Source organism: Hippichthys cyanospilos, chromosome 3, assembly GCF_059441005.1.
Source record: "Hippichthys cyanospilos isolate Australia breed blue-spotted pipefish chromosome 3, RoL_Hcya_1.0, whole genome shotgun sequence".
Lineage (NCBI taxonomy): Eukaryota > Metazoa > Chordata > Actinopteri > Syngnathiformes > Syngnathidae > Hippichthys > Hippichthys cyanospilos.
The window spans coordinates 20,430,795-20,454,907 of NC_142371.1; the positions used below are offsets into that span (position 1 = coordinate 20,430,795).

Consider the following 24,113-nt stretch of genomic DNA (forward strand, 5'->3'; position numbering starts at 1 on the left):
AACGGCTGTTTTTTTTTCGTAGTTTGCGCTAAGCTATGACGTTAATCCCCCTCCTCCCTCAAAATATAATGTGAAACCTGAAATGTCATTAATTATAAAAGGATTAGCAATAGCGTCGGCTATGCCATATGTGATGTGAAATATGAGCCTGACAGCCACCAGATAAAAGGTTGTTTACTCGGAACTCAGTCAAAATTGGATGTGTCTGAAATGAATGGGAAATTTGCATTTAGGTATTTCCATTGACCTTCACTTTGCTTTAGAAATCTATGTCATCTAGTTGTCGCACCGCTTTGTCAGGTTTGTGACAAACGTTTTTTTGTTTTGTTTTTTCGGTGTCACTTTTCACCAAGTGATTGTGTCACGATGTGTCACACGCTTCATCTCCTCTTGACAACTTTCAGCTTGATGAGCTAGGCACGTTGTAAAGCTTTGAGTCGGCGAGAACAAAATGTTTACCTCTTCTGCAAGCAATGACTTGACATTTGTTGCTTCGAATCCATGTGATAAAGCAAAACATTTTGGTTTTAAGCAGCCATTTATCCCGTGACAGTTTGAAGAGATCCTTGAGAGACAAATTTGACTGAGAAATTTTTTTGAGAAAGTAATCACCAGAAAGTTGCGAGATGCTTGCAAATAATGTTTGTTTTCCATTGCACGCGGCATAAAAAAAGCCAAGTCAAATCGGTCTACGTTAAAAGTGCAACGGTTAATCGACAATTATTAATGTAATTAATCGATAAGGCTTTTTGACATCCAGTCATCTTTTGGTCTCAAAATTGTACATATCCTAAGAATTTTATGCTGTTGACAATTCATGGAATAGTTCTTCGTGATTTATCATTGTGTTGATTAAAAAATGAAGCATTTGCAAACGTCTGCTTTTATTTGGGAAAACAATGATGATCATTTTCGCCGATTTTACGGACAAAAGTATGACAGAATTGTAAATAAATAATGTTGCAATTAGTTTCAATTTTCCATCCTAATTTGTAATTCCTACTTCATAATTGTTAACCTGCTCCAGAGAGCACCCAGGTGTCGGGCTGATACCGATATTGAAATCAGTGCTCACCTATTCCCGCTGTACAAATAAAAAATACATTTACCGTATATATTTATTTTTGTCCAATCTTCTCAGGGTTTCACCTCATCCCTCGTCTGCCCGGGATCGTACCCGAAAGCTGCCTCTTGATTTTGGTGGGCCTTTTGGTGGGCGGCCTTATCAAACTGGCCGGCCAGAAGGTGCCACCTGTGCTGGACTCCAACTTGTTCTTCTTCTGCCTGCTGCCGCCCATCATTCTGGATGCCGGCTACTTTTTGCCCATCCGCCCCTTCATGGAAAACCTGGGCACTATCCTGATGTTCGCAGTGGTGGGCACGCTGTGGAACGCCTTTTTCATCGGCGGGCTGTTGTACGCCGTGTGCCAGATCCAGCCCAACAATCCGTCAGACCTGCACTCGCTGGAGCTCCTGCCCTGCCTGCTCTTCGGCTCCATCATTTCTGCTGTGGACCCCGTGGCCGTGCTGGCTGTCTTTGAGGAGATTCACATCAATGAGCTGCTGCACATCCTGGTGTTTGGCGAGTCACTGCTCAATGACGCCGTCACTGTGGTGAGTCATTCCAATTGATGAAGCCCGATTTATATTAGTAAGGGTCGATTCGCATTGAGCGATTTGGCGGAACTCCATTCAAACTCGCACAATGCGCAGGCTGTCGCGTGTGAAAATGGGAAGAAATCGCCATAAGCTTTCACAAAGGCGGAAAATCTATTTTTGGAAGCAAGTGCCAGCTCACAGTTTTGCCGCAAAATTAAGATGGCTTTTTTTTTCCAATGGAGGATTACAAATGTATCCGATTTTAGTGTTTGCACAGTTAAGTAGTTACTAACTCTTGTAAACACATCTTCTAAACCACTCTGCATTCTGCCACTTGTGTAAAACCTCAATTTCACACTTTGATTTATTCCCTGGTGCAAATATACAGTCCACATTTTACAACACTACTTAACCATATTTGTAATATATACCCTAAATATACTTCAAGCTACGATTCCACCTAATTTTACAGCATTACCCTTGAAAAAAAAAAAAGAAATGATTTACAGATTGTAATTCCAATTTCAAAGAAAAACAAAAGATGGCTTTTTTTCACATTTGGTCACTGAACGATTACAAATTTAGCCCATTTTAATAAAAGAAACAAATCCAGCAATCATAAATAAATCTGATGTGAAATGTTCAGACTGCAATAATTTATGTTGATTTTAAAATGATTTTGATGTAAACTTAGCATTCATAGCAAGTTCAAAAACCAAAGTGTGTGTGCATAACTTATTTAAATGCAACAATGAAGTCGTTAGTAACACATCTTGTAAACCACTGTGCTTTCTGCCTCTTGCGTAAAACTTCAATTTCACACTTTGATGTATTTCCCAGCGCTAATATACAGTACATGTTTTACAACAATTCTTAACCATATTTGTGATCTAAACCCTAAATATACTCCAAGCAAGGATTCACAAATACTTACAGTAAATATAACTTCCAACTAATTGAACATTACCCTCAAGAAAAAGATGAGAAATGACTGACAGATTTTCATTTCAATTTCAAATATTTAACTATCTATAACAAGATAGTTTTTGCTAGCTAACTATTGAAAAACTCAATCTCCGATGTTCCAACGTAGAATTAGTGTTGCCACAAATGGATACGTAATTTACATTTTTTTCTGATTTTATAGGTGCTGTACCATCTTTTCGAAGAGTACTCAGAGGTGGGCACGGTGACAGTGATGGACGGCGTGCTGGGCGTCATCTCCTTCTTCGTGGTGGCGTTGGGCGGCGTCCTGGTCGGCGCCATCTATGGCTTCCTGGCAGCCTTGACTTCACGCTTCACCTCTCACACGCGCGTCATCGAGCCGCTCTTTGTCTTCGTGTACAGCTATATGGCCTACCTGTCGGCCGAGATGTTCCACCTGTCTGGCATCATGGCGTAAGTTTTGCGTTCGTTTCAACTATGTCCCTTTTAATGTTTGCGTCATTAGATTACTTCCGGAGGTCTGAGCACATACTCGTTGCCCCAAGTGTGTTCTCTTTCAGTATGTCTGTGAAATAGTCCAGCTGTTTCAGGACGTCCCTCATTGTGTCACACCGCACATGGATCTGATCAGTCCCTCGGCGAGGCTTATGTCATGTGTCCAATGTGACCTTACCGATGCCAGGATTTTTTTTTTTTTTTTATATACTTTTGCTCAGCTTATTAGATCATTGTGGCGTGACTGGCATTTGATTTGTAGGCCTTCCATAGCATTCTTGGAATACTACTACTGTGTATTTAACCCTCTTGTTAAATTAATTTCTCAGGGACCTGAACCAGTGCAAAGCATTCTTAGATAGGGGGGAAAAAAAGACCATCCGTGCCTTATCTTTTAAACTTTGAAACTGTGTTTCTAGGGTTATCTTTAGACATATTTTATTCGTCAATTCAAGAAGATAGATCATGTGACATGCAGTATTTCCGGCCCGTCACTGATGACAACGCACACCCATATTAAGAACTTGAAATGGCATACAATGTTTTGCAATAAAGTTACTGTAATACAATTTAGCAATAATTTGCTTTACTTCCAAATATAATATTTGCTCTTAGTTTAAAAAGAAAAATGGACGGTTGCCATCACAGTATTAACTCTTTCAGTGCCAAGCTTTATCGGAAAAGGAAACCTCTAGAGGGACAGTATACCAAGCGTTTTCACTCACCTTTTAAGGTCAACAGAATATTGTGTGATATCTATATGTGTATATAGGTTCTGCCATTGAAATATTGACTTCAATTCTTCAGTTACACTTGCATGTAGGAAACAGCTGTATTGTAAGTGTGGAAACACTGCCACCCAACGGTCATAGTTATCACTACAGTGCTCAATTGACTTCTATTAGGTAAGCTTTGGTCAAGTGCGTAAGCTCCTCTCCATAAAAACGCCCTTGACCACAATTTTATGATTTATTATTGTTTTTGATTTGTTAGATCTGTTGATACTTGCAGAAACTCTAATAAAATCACACATACTTAACTGCATTCATTTGCTCCCATCACCTGTTTAAACCATGGGACAATTTGACTGGATAATGGAATATAAAATAAATGCAGTTAGCAATTATTTTATCATCATCCCTGAGTCTAACCAGTCATAGTCGATAAAAATCAGTCTGTTCTATGCGGCTTTTCTCTGCATGGTTCAACGAGGATTCGTTGAGTGGTTATAAAGTGGTTAGAGCGTTGACAGAACGCATCTTTTGTTAAGGTCAAATTGAGCCGCAGATTTAAAATCGATAATAATTTTGACTCGTCTAGCTCAAGGAACACAAATCAAGACTGGTTGGGTTATTCAAATGTTTTGTTTGTACAAACGTCAAAATAAGAGCTTATCAATAGAAACACGTGTGTTTTTTAATGATCTACATTTAAAAAAGGTCTCACTTACCCGCAACATAAGAAGATACTTTTTAGACGGCAAGATTTAATGAGAAGCCAGACAGGCGTAGCTATGATATACAGTCTCCCCGGGGTGTCACGGCCGATGCCTGATGCTCAGCTCCAAGGGCGTTCTTATCCTCTCTTCCTCTTGGCAGCACCTGGATTTGTCAAAGTGTTTTTATCTCTTTTCAAAAGGTGCATGTTATCAAAGTAAATCCCCTGCTTCCTTTACCCTCGCTCGGAAGATGGCGAGCAGCTGCAAAGGCTTATCTGAGGACCTTTGGATGGATTTGATTTTATTTTTGGCGCCTTGCTTTTGACATAGCACAACGATCATCTTAAAACAGTGACGTGGCAAGCAGGAGTAGATGGGAACGAGTTTGGGAAATAGCGAGTCGTGGAACGCGAGATGGGTAACCGGAGCTCTCGTTTAGCGGCTGATGCCACAACACGTATTTATTATAGCAAAAGTGGTTGTTCCGCTTCTTTATATGTCAATTAGAAGAGAAATTTACTGCGCCAAAGCTTTGAAACCCCTTCCAGTTGAAATGGTCTCAAACATCAAGAAATTGAAGCTACTAATGCTTTAGAATATACAATTGTAAATCCAAAGTCATTCCAGTTCATAAAGCGTCATTCACATCATAATGCTGACTGATAAGTTTATCTGGGCAAAGGATGTCTACTATGAAGACTCTAAATGACACAACATCCTGTTTTCATTACAATTTTTACCAATAATTTCGTCAATATTCTTTCAAATTGTCAATGACTAGTAATCTACAGTTCAAGAAATGTTTAAATAAGGAAAAAAATACTGTATAACTTAAGAGTCATAATGGGGATGAATACAATACATCCTAAAGAAGACTCCCTTTTTTTCTGCTTGGTTTCCTAGTCATTTGCTCTCAAAAGCACCAAAATGCATTTTAATACATCACAGTGAATATTAGCAATTCTCAGATATGCCAACCTTATATTTCCTTAGTCTCCATTTTGCAGCACTTCTTGCTACCCTCAATCTCAAGTAATTACATTTTGGATAAAGAGGTTCATCATAACCCGGTTAATTACATTATTACATTTCAGAAGACCAATGGAGAAATGACAAAGATAAACATACACGCTAAAGCTAGCTTAGCAGTGCCATTGTCCCAGATTGCAGTGCTATAGTAGCGTTTTGTCCACTTATCGTATCTATGACATTTTAATACCGTTAGCTACTCATGCTAACCTTAGCTGAGTCTTATACTCTACCCCTGTTATCTAATTCCGCAAACCCCATTTTATTGTTACTCTCAGTCTCAATAAGTATTTTCTGGAAATGATAACCGATAAACTCACATGCTAATGTTAGCTTGCAGTGATTTTCTTTGCTGTTTACAGTCATAATTTGTCAATACATGCACATTTTTATCGACTGTCCTGCTTCCAGGTTAATAGCGTGCGGGGCGGTGATGCGGCCGTACGTGGAGGCCAACATCTCCCATAAGTCGCACACCACCATCAAGTACTTCCTGAAGATGTGGAGCAGCGTGAGCGAGACGCTAATCTTCATCTTCCTCGGCGTCGCCACCGTGGACGGGCAGCATAACTGGAACTGGACCTTTGTCACCGTCACCGTCATCCTGTGCCTGGTGGCGCGGGTCATAGGTAAGTTGAGATTTCATCGATATATCGTGGAGAGTTGACCTCCTTCTCCATAGCTTGGTTACAACTGTTGGAGTATGATGTTCAAAATAAACAACCAAATAAATCTTTGTCAACTTAAAATGGTCTAAATCAGCAAAACAAAAAGATACCTAGGCGAGGTTTCAAATTGTGAAAAATGTCGTCTTTAAAGCTATTAGAAGTATACCAAGGGAGTCTTCCATTTCTTGCTGTTTGTATCCTTGCACAAGAGAGATAAATATGCGTGAGACTGTATTCTAACGAGATGCTAAAATGCCTCATTACGCGACGCTGCGGGTGCGACTGGAAGCATTGCTGAGTATTTCCTCTGCGACTCTGGGCTGTCGCGCTTCCTGGCGGAGGATTCTGCTGGCGGAACATGGAAGTGTGATTAGGCGTGTTGCATCACGCCGTCGTATGTTTCCTGACTTGGAATAGAATGGCTCAGTCGTTTTTGCCGAGTCACTAGTTTGTTAGGGTGGTAAAGTTGCAGGCTGTGAAAGCACATTAAAAACATTATTGTGTAGTATTGTACTGCTTATCAATCTGGACCGCCCTACATTTTTTAAGTCTTTATTTTTTGTTCCTTCAAATAAGCACAAACAGTCCACATGAATTGTCTAGAAATGCAATGATTGGTTAGATGAGAAACTGAAAAAACAGCATCCACTTTTTAATATTCGTTACTGCCATATCATGGATTGGAATGAGATACCCTCTCCTGACTATACCAGCATAACACACTACATTACATACATTACCTAGCCCACTGGAGCCTTCTGCTTGCCCGTGTTTAGATTTTTCACTGCTGAATCATAAAATTTAAGGAATGTGGTTAGAAGTAAAAGACAAACAGGCTAAAGTCATCTTAGCTGCACTGGATCCTGCGGCTGCAGTGTCATAATTCATATCTATTTTATCGCTGAAGTCAATCTTCTCTTGAACAACGTTTTGGTTGAGTGGATTTGTCACTTGCAACATTTGAAATATACGCAAGAAATGATATATACGCTTTTTCACATCGATATGGTCTCTGATACCAAGGACCGATACCGTAAGTGCTTTTGATACACACAATTTCTCAACAATAAAACAATGACAGATCATTTTGAAGAAAGCTCTATTTATTCAGAAATAGCATCCTCCTTTCTCATGAAATTAATCGCTATTTTCTTTTCTTCTAATTTGTAATTTCTAGTTCATAAAACAGATTAAAAAAAAATGTATGGTACTAGTGATGACTGCCTTTGCGAGTATCAACAAATCGGCCCAATAGCAATCATCTGTATCCCTAATTCTCATGTATGTTTTTTGGCAGGCGTGGTGGGGCTGACGTACGTCATCAACAAGTTCCGCATCGTCAAACTGACCACCAAGGACCAGTTCATCGTGGCGTACGGCGGCCTCCGCGGAGCCATTGCCTTCTCCTTGGGCTTCCTACTCGACAAGAACCAATTCCCTTTGAGGAACATGTTCCTCACCGCCATCATCATCGTCATCTTTTTCACCGTCTTTGTGCAGGTAGACATGAAGATGCGCTAATAATCCTCACATAAATATCGGAATTAGATTATAAAACGATAGACTTAAATGCAAACATATGAGCAAATTACACTGGAGGTCACTTGAAACTTGATTCCTTTAACATTTGTTGGCTAACTTAAGTAAGGCCCATCTCTCACTTGTTATTGCGGAAAACAATGCAGACATTTAATATCCTCGCCATGTGAGTGCAACTTCCGTTTCAGGAGCCACTGTTAATGGACGTTATTATCCACTCCAGGCTCTTCTACTTAACCTGACAGTCAGTTTAATCAGCTCACTGAGGTGACAGTCAGCAGCATACCACCGGCACTTAAATGGGCCCATCTCTCAGTTTGATTGACAAAATGATTCCCCTGGCTTAACCATGCTTAGATGGCTGCAGTTTTTGTTTGTGGTGCGTATGAATCAATGATTGAAAATAGAGGGTAACGCTGCCTCGATTGGTTCGTCTCAGGGAATGACCATCAAGCCGCTGGTGGACCTGCTGGCCGTGAAGAAGAAACAAGAAGCTAAGCGCTCAATCAACGAGGAGATCCACACTCAGGTTATTCTGCTGTAATTGCTTCACTGTGTAAACCAGGAAGGTTGGTTAGGGTTAGTGTGATCGAAACATGAAATGAAAGGACAAATACAATTGCCCGGTAAATTCCATACTGATATACAATTTTATATCGCTGTCAAGAAAAAACAGGACATTTTCAACATATTTGATTGGTGAATGCTGTACTTCGTAAAAATGACACTCACATATGTGGAATGACCAATGGTCAAGTTGAAAATATGACTGAGGATTCAGTCTGACCCTATGAATGTTTTCATTACGACATTTAAAAATCTACTCATGAAATTTTTCATCATGTAATCAAATATAACTAGATGGCATTTTAAGGGTTTAGCTGAGTGCTTCTCAACTTTTTTCAAAAGGGAAATTTTCTTTCAGTACCCCCCAATCAGCAAAAAAGTATTTGTAAAAGCAAAGTACATTCATTTTGCAAAAGATTCACAATAGCACAATTTAGCAAGAAGTCGTTTATTATGATAAATGTAATTGTGGATGTCCTTGATATAAAAAAAACAAGCAATACAAAAAAACGAGCCTCAGCATGTTTAGATCACTGCTACCACCTACAGGTCATTTGGTGTTACCTCATGTACCTATGAACCACTTTAGACTTTTACATTACTTGTAGTGTTTTGTTTTTTTTTCCAAACAATAACGACACGTTACATCTTGGATAGTACAAATTGAATATACACATTCCCCCCCACTGTTTTTGCTACATAAACAAATCCGCAGCATTTCACAATATCCTAGCACATGAATCACACACATGCACACTCATGATGAGTCACCAGTGATTTCGCTTAATCTAAATCGCTTTCTTTCCCCGTATAAAAGAGAGCTTCTCTGCTGGAATGCAGTACGTTAACAGCCTTGTCTTCCATCTTTACTAATGGAAAATTCCATCTTGACACAAATAATAGCATTGCATTAACAAGAGCAAAGTTCAATTTTCTTCACTAAGTGCTCACTGCTTAAAAGAGAACCGTAGAAAAATATGAGACATAATCACAATTTCGGTTTATACGCTGTGCTTCAAATTAGTTTGCATGTAGGATATTATGGGGGGGGGGGGGGGGGGGGGGGGGGGGGGGGGGGGTTCCGCGCTCTTAAGATTACTGATGTCAATCACAGCTTTGCTTGTTAGTTCCCTGCTGAGCCTAATTAATGGAAAATTACTTGACAAAGAATTTTCCACATGATCAAGTGAGTCATAGCTTTAAAAAGAAGTCAACACAAAATTGTTTTTATGTTTTTTTTTTTACAATATTTTGTTGAATGTAGCCCCACTTGTCAAAACATGGCATTCTAATGAATTTTTCCGATGTGGAAAATGAATCAAGCAGCAAAAGGCACTTAGATTTTCATCCATATTGGGGTGGGCATTTTGCTACCTTTGCCAACTGAAAATGACATCACAATTTCGAGCGTCACATGACCAAACGCAGAAAACAGGTGAAATGGATCCAAACAAAATATTGCCATTTAATTAATGTTCCACAAACACAATAATAATCAAAATGCTGTGGTTAGATCGGTGTGGCTGTCTAAAAATATTATTATAAAGCACACTTTTAAATAAAAAAAATAAATAGAGAAGAAATAAAGGAGAAAAAAAAACTGATGGAAAGTCTAGAAGTCCAAATTTCAATAACGTTCAAACATATTTGTGTGTTTTTCCTCACGTACAGTTCCTTGACCACCTCCTGACTGGGATTGAAGACATCTGTGGACATTATGGACATCATCACTGGAAGGACAAGTATGGCTTCGATTCCCTTTGTCCAGTCTTTACTAAAATCATAGCGAGTAATGGCTTCTTTTACTTCTCCTTTCCAGGCTGAACCGTTTCAACAAGAAGTACGTGAAGAAGTGCCTGATTGCCGGCGAGCGCTCCAAGGAGCCGCAGCTCATCGCCTTCTATCACAAGCTGGAGATGAAGCATGCCATCGAGCTGGTGGAGAGCGGCGGGGGTGCAAAGCTGTCCTCTGCTTTACCGTCCACCGTCTCCATGCAGTGAGTACAAAGCCACTGGCCATAGATTCAAGAAACAATGCCAGTTTGTTTTTTGTTTTTGTTTTTTTTTTTTAGAATAGAGTTTGGTAAATGTTTTGTCCACCAGATGACACAATTTCCCTTTAAGCCAGAGCTCACCATCCCTTTTGAAAGTGAGAGCTTTCAAAGACACACTTATTTCCCCAAAATGAAGGCTAAAAGTATGGGTGCACCCTATAAGAGTTAATTTAAAAAATATTGTTCTTTTTTTAATTCGACAACATTTGTGGAAGTTTGATCTGTCAGCCAAAAAAGCTGTCAAAAGTTTTGACACACAGATGTGCCGTATTCCTACTTCCAATAATTACCGTAACGTCAGGCGGCTGTTAGCAAGTGCCTGTTGCAGCTAACACCAGCTTGTGCCATAGCTGAGGTTGTTCCGGTATTATTTTCAGTAAAAGAAGCAAGCAGGCTGAACCACCGTCCGAGTTCATCTTTGTTCACACGCAGGAGTATTACTAAAACAGAGAGGATCTTGTAAAGGTTGTATGTTTTAAACAAATGTCGATGTGAGAAACTCAACTCTTGAGTAGTCATCAATACCGATACCATATAACAATACTACTATCACTTTTGTGACATGCATTTTCCCCCCAAAACACATACTTTTCATAAATTGACTTGTGTATTCCAACGCGGGATTTTTTTCTTAATATGTCACTTTATTAATGGAAATTTTCTATTCTTCTCATTTGTAAATCTACTTTGTGATCATAAAATTACTCCAAGAGAGTGGCCAATATCGACAAATACCAATTCATTGAAATAAGGCCGATACCGATACCCGGCGTCGGCACTCCTCCATCCCTAGTTAAATTTTAGCAATCATCACAAAACTGGGCGAATGATCTGACAGCTGAAAGATGTGCCGAAAGAAAAAAAAAACAATCATTTTAAAAGGCTTACTATACATTTCTAAAATATGACAACAAATATATATGTATGAACTGTCACGTCAATGTCTATTTACACTTTAATCCCTGTTCTATTTTGTTCTTGTCGCTTGAATAGTTACCAGGCGTCAAAACTTTAAATCGCATAGACAAGTGTAGAGATGATCAAAATCAAACAGTCGATAAAACAAAGTTGTTTATTCTTTCTGTGCAGTCACAGCCCTCACGCTCCACAAAGTGTTACTACCACATGGCCGCAAATTCCAACAGTGTGATAAAGTGTGGCATTGCTCCCCAGCTGCTCTTTATGAGCAGTTGAGTCATTTCTCACCGAATGAACATAAAAGTTGAATGGAAGCCATTACGCTCGCCTGTCTCGTCGCAGTCGATAACGCAAGGTTCTATGCGGCCGGCCAAAAGTGAAAATTATGAGCTAACATTCGGTCCTACTTAACATCCCAGGAACATCCAGCCCAAGAAGCCGCCGCCCCCCAAACCCGAGGAACGCGCTCTGCCTCAGATATCTAAAAGCCGCGAGGAGGAGATCCGCAAGATTCTCCGGAGCAACCTTCAAAAGACGCGGCAGAGGGTAAGGAAAACTTTTGCTAGCTCATTATCAGCCCTGAGATTGAATGCCTTCTTTCTGCTTGTATTTTAATCGTCAAACACAGCGTATTTTAAGACAATTCACAAGGTTTCTTTTACTCCCTGCGGTGTCCTCAGCTGCGCTCCTACAACCGGCACACTCTTGTGGCTGATCCGGACGAAGACAACTTTGGCGAGTTTCTCCTCAATAAGCAGAAGATGATGGCCCTGGATAAGAAGGTAAGTTCAGGAACTGCACGGAAGTAGATATGTATCTGAAAGTCAAAATTCTGTCGGGTGGAGAAATTGAAGTTCCAAAGATACACTTTGTATAAAAACTGGGCTTCAAAAAATAAAATATGAGAAAACATCCTTTTGGTGCAAGCACTCAAAACAGATCATAAAGCCATCAACTCCATGGATCTAGCATGTACACAGTCAGTAAACCACGTTACGTAAACTACTGTATTCCATCCATCCTTTCTCGTAGCCTTTTATTTTTATTTTGCACCTAACCCTGCCCTCCTAAAGGTAGTATGTGTAATTTTTCGCATGCAATTTTTCCGGGGCATTATGGTAAATGCAGCAATACACACTCCCCCTCCTTTTGTCTGTAGCTATAACAGACATGGAGCCCTACGAAGAAATGTCAATATAATTGAATGAAAACTAGACCTATGATTATATTTCAAACAAACTGTCGGTCGTTAAGATCACATTAATTTGCAGGTTTTTGAAATTTATGATCATTTCATTGATTCCTTTTGAATGAAAAATGGTCTAAATCTTACACAGTGTGCAATAGGCGGAGTACACCCTGAACTTGTCGCCAGCCGATTGCAGAACACGCAGACAAACAACCATTCAAACCCACAAACTCTGGAATGTCCAATATGGCTACCATGCATGTGTTTGTACCCAGAGAAAATCCATGCAGGCACGGGGATAACATGAAAACCCCCAAGAGGAAGGCCGGCGCAGCACCACGAGTGTAGAGACGGCATTCTTTTTAATATTGCGTTTGCGGAATATGGATTAAGCAGCAAAATCCATGATTTCTTCTTTCCAACTCAAGAGGTGGCCATTTTGTCACTGGGTTGTCAGCCTGCCATGCCATTTTCAGTCAAGTTGCAAAATGTGTTTGGAGAGGTGTTAATCCTACATGAAAATTAATTATGAAGTGAAAAAAGGTCAAATAGGCAAAGTATGTTTTTCGAGCGATTTTCGGAAGGCAGTTGAGATCTTTATAGAGAGCGCCGATCCAAGCATGTTATGCTCATGTCTTTTCCCAGATCAAAGACATGAAAAACTACCTGACGGTGCCCGCCGCTCCCCCCGACTCGCCGACCATGTGCAGAGCCAGACTGGCCTCAGGTAAACACATCCGTCTGCGCGCCCCCTAAACGCCGAGCGCCGACACTCCTGCTTTACCGCGCCGCTGCACACACGCAGAGAGCAACCGCACTCGCAAACACCTTTTGTTTGCGTTACGCTCACAAAGCAATATCAATAACAATCCCCGCCACTACAAGCGAATATTCCACTCCAGATATTTCCCCCTGTTGATGGAAATATGTTTGCATGTGGCGGCCGCCATGTAAACCGGTGTGGTCTCGTTTTTAGGCAGAGAAAATGATTTCAAACCCCCTCCGCAGCAGAAAGCCGACACTGTTGCTCCAGGTATGTGGCCGGAGGAGTGAAGATGATAACCCCTCCCCCCTCCCGATGACACTAGCCACTATCACCAGAGCGCTAACACGCATGCCTCACAAAGCTGCTCGTTACCAACCCGCTCAGTTTGGCTCATCGTATGAAATGATCCCAAGTTACAATCCCTGCATTGTGCATTGTTTTGTTTTGTTTTCTTTAGTAGTTTTGTGGAGCTGATGATGAGAATGTGTTCATCCTGTGTGCGCACGCAAGTGGAATGACTGTGCCCCCATGAACATGAGTATTTTAAAAAAAAAACAAAGTAAAACACCGGCCCATACAAATGTTTTCAGAGCAACTGGGCCCAAAAGCCTTCTAGCCAATCAGCTGCGAGAAAGTCATTACTAATTGTGATACGGTTACTACTAAAACATCCAAACACAAAATTAAAATGCATGATATAAGGATTTTTTTTTAAAGACTGGAACTGTGAAATGAAAACAACAAGTCAAGGTATTGTACTTCTGCACATGCATTTTATTGATATTTGAAAAAGAAATGTGCAGAACAAATTTACACAAGCAGCAAGACGGATCAAATAAAATGAAACTGAATTCGGCCATACTAAATAACAAGACGAAAAATAATTGATGTTTGCTCAGGCTGTTTTTATTGGACACATTGCTTTCAATTTCAACTTACTCAATGTAAGATATTTTTTTCATAAACTTAATTTTTGGTTGAAAGATTTAAAACAATGTCGCGCAACCATTGTCTGATTAAAATTTTAAACTACTTTTGTTGTGGTATCGCCAGGCATATTTTAATCAATTACTCCAGAAGATTTATCTTTTCATTCTGGCTTCTCTTCTAGAAACTTTTATAACTCCGTATAAAACGTAATAAAATAAAGGCATACACCATTTTTGAGAACACATAGGCAAAAGCATACCTGCTACAGAAACTAAGACCTGGGGAAAAAATCGTGACATGCAGATAAAACAAAGCAGTAAGCAAAAAAAGAAAAAAGTTGTATACGTTTTTACATGCCAGCAAATATAATACACTTCAATAGGTAAACCAGTTCGGTTCAAAACCGGTCTAACTGACCCGGAAGATAGTAAAAAATCGATCAAAAATACTCCAGTTCGTGTGGACATTCTGTGAGAAATGGCGCCCCCCTCTGGCGATTCTTTTCCATCTTAACACGCGTGCCACCCCGCAGACCCTCAAGCCTACAGCCGGAAGCCAACGGAGGACAGCCTCCCTACCATCCAGGTGGACCTGGCCTCCCCCCAGTCGCCCGACTCCGTCAACATCCTGGACGAGCTCCGACGCTCATCCGCGGGGGAGGGCGACGGCGAAGACGGCCTGACGATGAAAGCGCCAGGCCGGCCCGACGGACTACCAAACGCAGGCGAAATGGACGCCGGCACCAGAGAGAAGCTGATGCGCTGCCTGAGCGACCCCGGGCCCCACCCGGACGATGAAGACGAGGACGAACCCTTCCTGCCTTAAAAGGTTTACGCGTCGGAGGAAGGTGCGTGCTTCAGTGCTCAAGACGATTAGCCAAAAAAAAAAAAAAAAGAGCCATTCATTTTTCTTTTTTTTTTCGTCGTCGTCGCTCTTTACTTAGAAGAGGCGCAGTCAGTTACGAGACATTCAGGAATGAACTATGCATTACCAAAGGGACTGTTTGTAGTTCTTTTTGGTTCGATTTACATTTTGTGACTAATGGCTGAGGTGGGCGGGATTCTCCGGTGCAACAGCGAATCAGTTGCGCTCATTCCATCGCTTGGAATCGAAGAGAGGAGGAAGAGCTCTTACTTCATCATTTTGCCTTATTTAATGTCATTGAGCGCAGTTTTATTTTATTTTATTATTAGCACTGCCTTTTAATTTCAGGGATTGCCAAAACTGGTACGAAGGAATATTGCAGGCACACTGAAAAGACATAAAAGTTAAATATATAAATATATATAAAAGTATTCAAATATATATAAATTGTAAATATATATTTTTTAAAAATACATATGTCTAAATATATATTAATACATATATGTTAGTCAAAAAAATTAAATAATAAATTATGGTAAAAAATATATATAGATAAAAAATACAATAACAAAAAAAAAAAAAAAATATATATATATATATATATATATATATATATATATATATATATATATATATATATATATATATATATATATATATACTTGATTAATAACTGTGGCCTTACTTAAACTAAGCCTAACCCTCGTTTTAACATTTTACCTATAACCTATCACTCTAATCCTTTACGTCAGTTACTTATATGCAATTAACACTTGATTTTTTTATGATACATAAATCCATTCCATAACCTTGTATCCCTAAATATATATCATGAAATTTGTTGCTAATTCTGTCATTTAATACAAAAGAAATCTTGAATTTTGCAAGCGTATATTATCTGACTTGTATATTAACTGAATCGACTTGGATGTCTCTACACAACGACGAAAAAAAAATACATAAATTCACCATACGAGTGACACAAAGTCGACAAGAATAATGTCCTTTAAAATGAATTTATTGCGCTGCACAATGCATTCTGGGAACTGAAAAGGAACTTTTTATTTCTTTAAAACATTTTATTTTTACTGCTGAGCCAAAATCCACGTATAACTGACATCTACATTGAGAGGAAACAATTACTATTTTATTCATTATATATATATTTTTTAATTAATTAGGCAGTTAATTGGTAAAACGTATTTCTGCCACTGGGATCAGCTGAAAAAGAAATCTAAAATGATGAGTACCTTTTTGTTTTTTCAGTGTGACTCTAAAACTCCTTCATAGGTTTACCAGCATTGGTAGAATACATTTTAAAGGTGGACACTTTTTTTTTTCTTCTTCTTCTCTCATCATCATTTTATCAAACTGTTGCATTGATAAACTAACGTAAAGGTATAGTTGACATTTTGATATTTTCTGCAGGAAAAACGGAATATTTTGCCTATAATTAATTTTTGATGTACAATTAATACATTTAAGACACATTTTTCTACCTGTGCGCGAGGCTTTGGTAACAGCCAATCACGGCTGACTTGTTGGTCATGTGACGTTCACAAGCGCCACCGTGATTGGTTGTTAACCGAGCGTTCGGCGATGTCATTTTATCTCAAGGGCAAGTGGCAAAACGTGTTTTTTTGGCACATGAAAAAAAAAATAACAATGAAAAAAATACGTGTACTGTCCCTTTAAGAGAGAGACAAAACAAATCTTCTAATGCCATCCGTTGCTCTTTTTTAATTCTCGTTTAAGTGTCTTAATTAATTTGAGAAGTCGCACCCTTTAAAATTCACTCCAGCAAACGTAAACAATCAATGCTCGCTGTCTTAAAGGTATACACGCACATTTTATTTGCTCGCCCCTTCGTCACTGTGTAACGGGATGATTCGGACGCGAGTCCATGCGTCCTAGGGTGTCTGCGTCGCATGGCTAAATAATTAATACAGTTCTATGCAGCATTAAAGGGTTAGACAAAGTTTGTAAAAAAAAAAAAAAAATCTTGAAATCAATTCCGTGTATGAACACTTTAAGGTGACGCTAAGATGCAAAATGTTGTGGTGAACTAAGATCGGATTTTGGCGTTAATAATTGCACGTTTTCTGATGGTTGTACAAAGGCAAATTTAGGGCTACACTGAAAATGGCGTTCAAATATTACAGAAAGATAGATTTATTTTCATGAATCAATGTAATTTATAAGAATACTTTTTTTTTCCTTAACGAAAAAAAAGTTATCTTCGTAATGGTACGTCGTCATTTTCTCTTGTGAAAAGAAGTTCTCGAAACATTACGACTTCCTGTAAGGTTTTCCCCGTAACATGATTTTTTGTAATGGTAATGTTTAAAGAATAAATTGGAAAAAGATAACGGCAATATTAACTTTCAATATTTTCGCGAATATTACGAAGGGGGTAAAAATTCAACTACATTACAGTAAAGCTACACATTAAATATTGTTGTTCATGCAACATGTGAGCTTCTCATTGTTTTCTCAACAAAATCGGCAAAATTATAACGAAAGTATTTTTCTATGGAAAACATTCAGAAATGATCGATTTTTATCCACAATTGTTTTGCAACATTACGACTTTACTGCGGCCTTTACGAATTTATTGCAGTTATTTTCTTGTGCGTTCTTTATGATTTCAGTGTGGCCCTAATTCTTGTGTCCAATACAAAAACACATTTTTACATGATGCCAGCAAACGCGTCACCTCTTGCATTGCGCCCCCTGGTGTAAAACATGTGTAACTGCAGTTCTTGTATATGTATGTATATATATTTTTTGTCGTCTAAAGAATCTTTATTTGAGGATCACAAAACAGATGCGCGTTTCTGCTAGCATGCAAATGTTGGCCTTCGAAAGCCAAAGTTAAAAGAAAGATATTTGCTATTTTATTGTCGCATATGATTTGATCATGGCCTTTGTTTCAACTTGATGGAATGTGGACTTTATTCAAGAACTCACCAGCATTTCACCGCAGATTTATTTTATTTTTTTGCTTTGCGTGTTTTCTTTTATTTACCTTTTGAAACACTGAGTGTCTTTTACGGCTTTACGTGGACGTATCACGTCAAGTAGCTTTTACTTTATGTATGAATATAATGTGCTTTACATCTCATGTTTACATCGCTACGGAGGCTTCTTATATTCAACCCCCCCCCCCCGAAAGGAAATAAAATCATTTAATTTAATTGCGTTTTTCGAGGCCAGAGGAAGCCAAATACATTGAAGCGGACGGAAACGAGACGAATATATTTATATAACGGTAAAGTAGCGATTTGAATGCAGTATGACATCATCCACCTCCAAAGACGTGTTTTTGTTTGTTCCGCTCATATCAAGTTACCTCGCGAGACTCTTGTACTATTTGAACGACGCCACCACGAGCACTTTAACGGCGCGGAAAGAACCTTTATCTCCAAACGACGTCAGTCGGAGCAATAAGTCGCTTTCGTATCGTCAATTCATGACAGGTCTTAAAATCGGGAGGCTCCAACACCACTAGAACAGAAGTTTATGATATCCTCGTATTTCACTAACTAATCCTGCTCTTGAAATATTGCTTTGTCAGCATTTCCTGTGTGAAAGTTGTTATTTTTGATATACGTTAATGGGAAAATGTACATATGCAGAGATTTAGTGTATGTATTAGAAATATATGATTCTAATGTGCAAAAAAAAAAAAAAATAGAAAGAATCAATGGTGTACTTCCCCGATGAGTCATCGTAAAGCTTTCAGCATTCCATTCCTGTTCTAACAATCTCCATCAAACTAACGACCCGACAAACTATATACCAAAATAAAGGTTTACTTTCTAGCCCTGTTGTCACCGTGTCCTCATTTTACGATTGTTTGGATCGTTTATTTGTCTGACACCAATGAAAAAAAAAACAACTATGTTGGGGTGTTTCTTATTAACTCTTTCAGTGCCAAGCGTTATTGGAAAAGGAAACAACCAGATGGATTGTATTTTTAGCATTTTCACCCACTTTTTAAGGCAAACAGAATTTTTTCTGCTGAGTCTATGTAAATATGGGCGGTATCATATGAAAGATCGACTTCCATTCCTTACTTTGAATTGAATGTAGGGAATAGCTATGTTGTATTTGTGGAAACACTGCCATCCAATGGTCACAGTTATCACTGCAGTGCTCAATTGGCTTATATTAGGTAAGTATTAGTCAAGGGTGTCAGCTACCCTTCATAAAAAAACGTATTTGACCAGAATTTTAGGATTTATTATTGTTATTACTATTTTGAAAGAGGAGAATTATATAGCTCGGGTTTTATTGTCGCAATGGTAACATTTTCTCGTAACTACAGTATTTCCTTAACTTGATTTCTTGCGATGTGATTTTTATATTATCAGTCGGTAACGATGATTTTCTCGTCGCACTGGACTTTCACGTAGTTTATAACTTTAATGTTGATGATGATTTTAATAGTATTTTTGTGACCTGAATACAATTACGCGGTAACTTTATTTATTTTTTTAATAACTTATGACTGCCAACGTAATTCTGGTAACATTTTTTTTTTGTTTTTTATAAGCATACAACTTTTTCTCCTACAATCACAATTTTATCTGCCAAACGGTCTAATTTTATCCTAACAAATTGGAACTTTTTAGGTAACAATACCGCTTTATTCTCGTGTAACAGTTCAACTTTGTTATTGTACCAACATTGTATTGTTGTAATTAAGATTTTATTGTAATAATGATTTTATTGTAACTGACTAATTTGCCATTTTTTGATAATATACACATAAGACTGAATGCAATGTAATTATTTCATAAAATTCATGTCACATTTCAATTGTTTTTTGTGCATTTTTCTTCCCTTAGTGAGATTGTGACAAAAGCTAATAATTTTGTCAAAATTCTTGATTTTATTGTCATACGCTTGTTTTTTTCTTAGCACCCTTCGCAATGTATTTATTTAGTATTTTTAAATCGCGTTTGGATCTCGTTGTCTTTTTCCTCAGTTTTACACAACCAACAATTCGAATTTAATGTATTATTCGAGCTACGTTTCTTTGTAATATTTTGACTCTTTTCTGCAACAATACGACTCTTTCGTGCTATACAATTTTTACAACTATTTAAAAAACTTTTCAGCTGTGTTTTCAATTTCACTCTTGTCTTTCTTATGGAGTCTGAACCCATCAAAGTAACATTGTCCTTTTAATGTCTTTACTAACTTTAAAAAAAATTCGCTATGCTTCCCAAAAACAAACATTTTGATGATGCTATTTTTCCCGCATTGGACACATTTTCGAATTGCTTTTGTTCTGCGCAATAACTGGAATTGTTATGCCCCATTCAGATGTTTTGTCAGTGCTGCCAAAAGAGCTTAGTGAGGAAAAGGCTTCCCTTTGTGTCTCATATCAACTCACAATGACTTGTATTGTGTTTGCAAACCAGCTTGGCAGACTTTGCACGTAAGTAATATTGTTTGCAATGGATATGATTACGCCTCACAATGTGGATCATGCAAATATGTTGTATTACTTCCCATCTAGCGGAGCCTCCGGGTGGCATATCGAGGCAGTTAATATAACTGCATGTTTTTTTTTTGTTTGATTTTGTCCATCTCGAGCCGTTAAAATGAAAACGTCATCAGTGAGCCAACTTTCAAGTGTTATAAGGACTAAAGTAATGCATTCCTTTAGGTGCTCAATGAATTAATTGCATTAGTACAAAATGTAGTAAACACTCCTTTAGACAAGAAAAATAAAACTTGGGGATGGATTGTTTGGACTCCTAAGTAAATATATCTTTGGGTAATTAGAACTAAAATAAATGACTTTTGTATCCCAATTATTTCCTTAAATAAAATGGATTCATTTCATACCTAAAGTAGTAAACATTGATTACTTAGAATCAGTGACGCCATTTTGTGTTCCTCAACCAGCCAAACACTTGAAATATTATTTATTATATACTTATTTAGATTATGAAAGGAATAGATTACTGAACTAAAGTAATTTCTTACTTTAGCACTGTATTCATTTAGTGCCTCCCATTTTTAAATACTCCTTTACAAAACACAAATATTTAAAATACTGGGGATTGAAAAAAAAAAATATATATATATATATATATATATATATATATATATATATATATATATATATATATATATATATATATATATTATGACAATAATTTCCGATGCTTGCCATGCCTGAAACAGTCCTACAGATGGCGCTGTGCAATCACAATAAAGAGATAACGGTTTGAAGTAGTCTGCGGCCCAAACGTTAAGTGTCTTGTTTCACCGGCCTGTGTGGCCTCCGATTGCGTTTGTTTAATGGACTGCTCTCATTTACATGCACGGTAGAATCCTCTAATGTTCGCCACTAATTGATGCCCTTTTAGAAGAGTCGTATTTTTCTGCTTCCGGTGCAATGAAGTTCACAACTACTGTTAATTAGCACCTGCGATAAGACCAATTGTTTTATGCAGAGGATAAAGAATACACTGATCTGTCTCACTCGTAGCCATTTTCAGTATATATATATATATATATATATATATATATATATATATATATATATATATATATAAATAATAAATAAATATATATATATATATATATATTTATTTATTATTTATATATATATATATATTTTATTTTATATATATATATATATATATATATATATATATATATATATATATATATATATATATATATAAAAACGTGAAAAAATAAACCAAATACTGATGTCTTATTAATGTTGTTTTCTTCGTCAAAATAGGACTTAGGCCATTACTTTAAGAAGGCGACGACCGGTTGACGACCGCATGCTAATGTAGTATAGCAAAAACCAGTTCGCCGAAGGGCAGATTATTGATCGGCCTTCTCCCGTTATTAATGCGTGCGCGCCTTTGCTGGACCGACTGATGGAGAAGCTACTTAAGAATAATCACTCGTGGAGAGAAAAAAAAAAAGTTAAGCGTCTCGTAAATCCGAGGCCTCCCACTAGACTGTATACCCCCCCCCCCCCCCGGCTCATCCGTCCTGCTGATAAAGTAGCTTGTCACACACTTGTACTAGAAACACGTCCACATGCGGGACATTGGGACAAGTTGGGGGAATTATCTGAATTATGTATCGTGGACGTCCATGTGGTTTTGATATTCCCAAGGACACGATTGGGGGTTGACTGCGAATCTTGGATTAGGGCCGCTAAAGGGAGTGGAGGGTGTATGTAAATATGTATATATATATATATATATATATATATATATATATATATATATATATATATATATATATATATATATATATATATATTATATATACTGTGTATATACTGTATATATATATATATATATATATATATATATATATATATATATATATATATTATATATACTGTGTATATACTGTATATATATATATATATATATATATATATATATATATATATATATATATATATATATATATACTGTGTATATACTGTATATATATATATATATATATATATATATATATATATATACTGTGTATATATACTGTGTATATACTGTGTATATATATATATATATATATATATATATATATATATATATATATATATATATATATATAAAATATTTATTTATTTATTATCAATCACCAGTATTTTAGATAATTGTGTTTTGTAAAGGAGAATCTGAAGTGGAGGCTGGTTTGTAAAACTGAGGCTTAGAAATACATTATAACTGTAGGGCCCCCAAATCTGTGTATAATATATAAAAATAGATGCCGTTGCCCTCAAGGGAGTTCCTCAGTGAATTAAAATAAGAGTTTTTAGCAGCATGCTGACATTCATTTGAGTCTTCTATCCTTGTGACCAGCTGAAGGCTGTGTGACTAATAGTATTACACAAATGTGACATAATGAATAATTGTTTCGAGGAAGAAAGTCCGTAAGACACTTTCTGCTGTGTGCACTCACATGATTCTCTTTCGTTTGTCTTTCAACAAGTTTTTTGCAAGTTTCACTAGTCCCCCCCCCCCTTTTTTTTACGAAGGAAACAGGATTGATGACAGCAGACCTTTTTTGTGTTATTGAACACAAAAGGGAAGCAAAAGGGACAAATGAAATCAATGAGAAATAATTGAAGTATAAAAGACGAAATTCATATAAAATAATTTGGTGGCGCATGGGTTTGCTCACAATTACAGATTCTGGGTTTGAATCCTAGCGGTGTACTCATTTGGGAAGAGAGCAATAAAACGAAACAAAAAGGGCTTGGTGAAGAAACAAGGCAAATATATGATCATTTAATGAATCATGAAAGGGGTCTTATATGTTCTCCATTCCATCACAGTCAGTTAGAAGGAGCCAGATGGACTTTGCTGGAAACAGAGCTTTAAATGGGGCAGTATGTATTCCAGTATATATAATTATTTTTACATTGTTTCAACTGTAAATATTTATGTCATTATAATTCTTTTGATTGTGATTGTCATGTTCTGTAGGGGTTTTTAGTTGTAGGTTTATTTTGGGATGTTTCTACTATTTCCTTTTTATGTGGTTCTTGTTTCTGCTCATCTCGCATCAGCCTCGTTAATGATTTTGCCCACCTGTCTGTGTTACCTGCCCCCATGTGTCTACCAATCGTGACCTTTTATTTAAGCCCGTTTTTGTTCCGAGTTCAATATAGTTGTCCCTCGTTATTTATCAGTGAGCTATATTTTTATATTTCTTTGTTTTTTTCGTAGATTTGGTTGTTACTTTGCATTCTCGTCTGGTACCCTGACCTCTTTTCATGTTAAACATCTCTTCTTGAGTCCACCTTGCTTTCGGATTCCCTGTGTTTGGGTTCACCTCCTCATTGCACCATGCCTCGCATTCATGACAGTGATCAAATCAAAATTTAATTTAGCAAGTTTTTGAAATTTACAATCATTTAATTTATTCCTTTTTAAGGAAAAACTGTCTAAATCTTACACACTGTCCCTTTAATGTTTGAAACAAGGTCTCTTTCTGGCTGTCTGTCTTTCATTTGGAAGTTATTTTTCAGGGTCTTGTTTACTTGAGAAAATGATTTTTCATTGTTTTAACGTTAATATTTAGGCCATTATATATATATATATATATATATA

The 24,113-nt window shown here is 37.4% G+C and overlaps 1 protein-coding gene across 2 annotated transcripts in view; it reads left to right on the forward strand.

The window, feature by feature from the left end:
- The window catches only part of slc9a1a (solute carrier family 9 member A1a), a 28,976-nt gene extending 13,412 nt beyond the window's left edge, over positions 1-15,564 (forward strand). The window contains exons 2-13 of one of the 2 annotated variants that reach the window (XM_088410559.1): positions 1,142-1,614; positions 2,747-2,997; positions 5,918-6,135; positions 7,472-7,674; positions 8,153-8,242; positions 9,952-10,022; positions 10,100-10,276; positions 11,671-11,797; positions 11,932-12,033; positions 13,086-13,167; positions 13,417-13,473; positions 14,669-15,564. In XM_088410559.1, coding sequence (XP_088266685.1) covers positions 1,142-1,614; positions 2,747-2,997; positions 5,918-6,135; positions 7,472-7,674; positions 8,153-8,242; positions 9,952-10,022; positions 10,100-10,276; positions 11,671-11,797; positions 11,932-12,033; positions 13,086-13,167; positions 13,417-13,473; positions 14,669-14,961 — 2,144 coding nt within the window. In that variant the 3' untranslated portion in view covers positions 14,962-15,564. The remainder of the gene's footprint in view (positions 1-1,141; positions 1,615-2,746; positions 2,998-5,917; positions 6,136-7,471; positions 7,675-8,152; positions 8,243-9,951; positions 10,023-10,099; positions 10,277-11,670; positions 11,798-11,931; positions 12,034-13,085; positions 13,168-13,416; positions 13,474-14,668) is intronic. The other variant, XM_088410560.1, reaches the window with a different exon arrangement.
- The last annotated feature ends 8,549 nt before the right edge of the window (positions 15,565-24,113 follow it).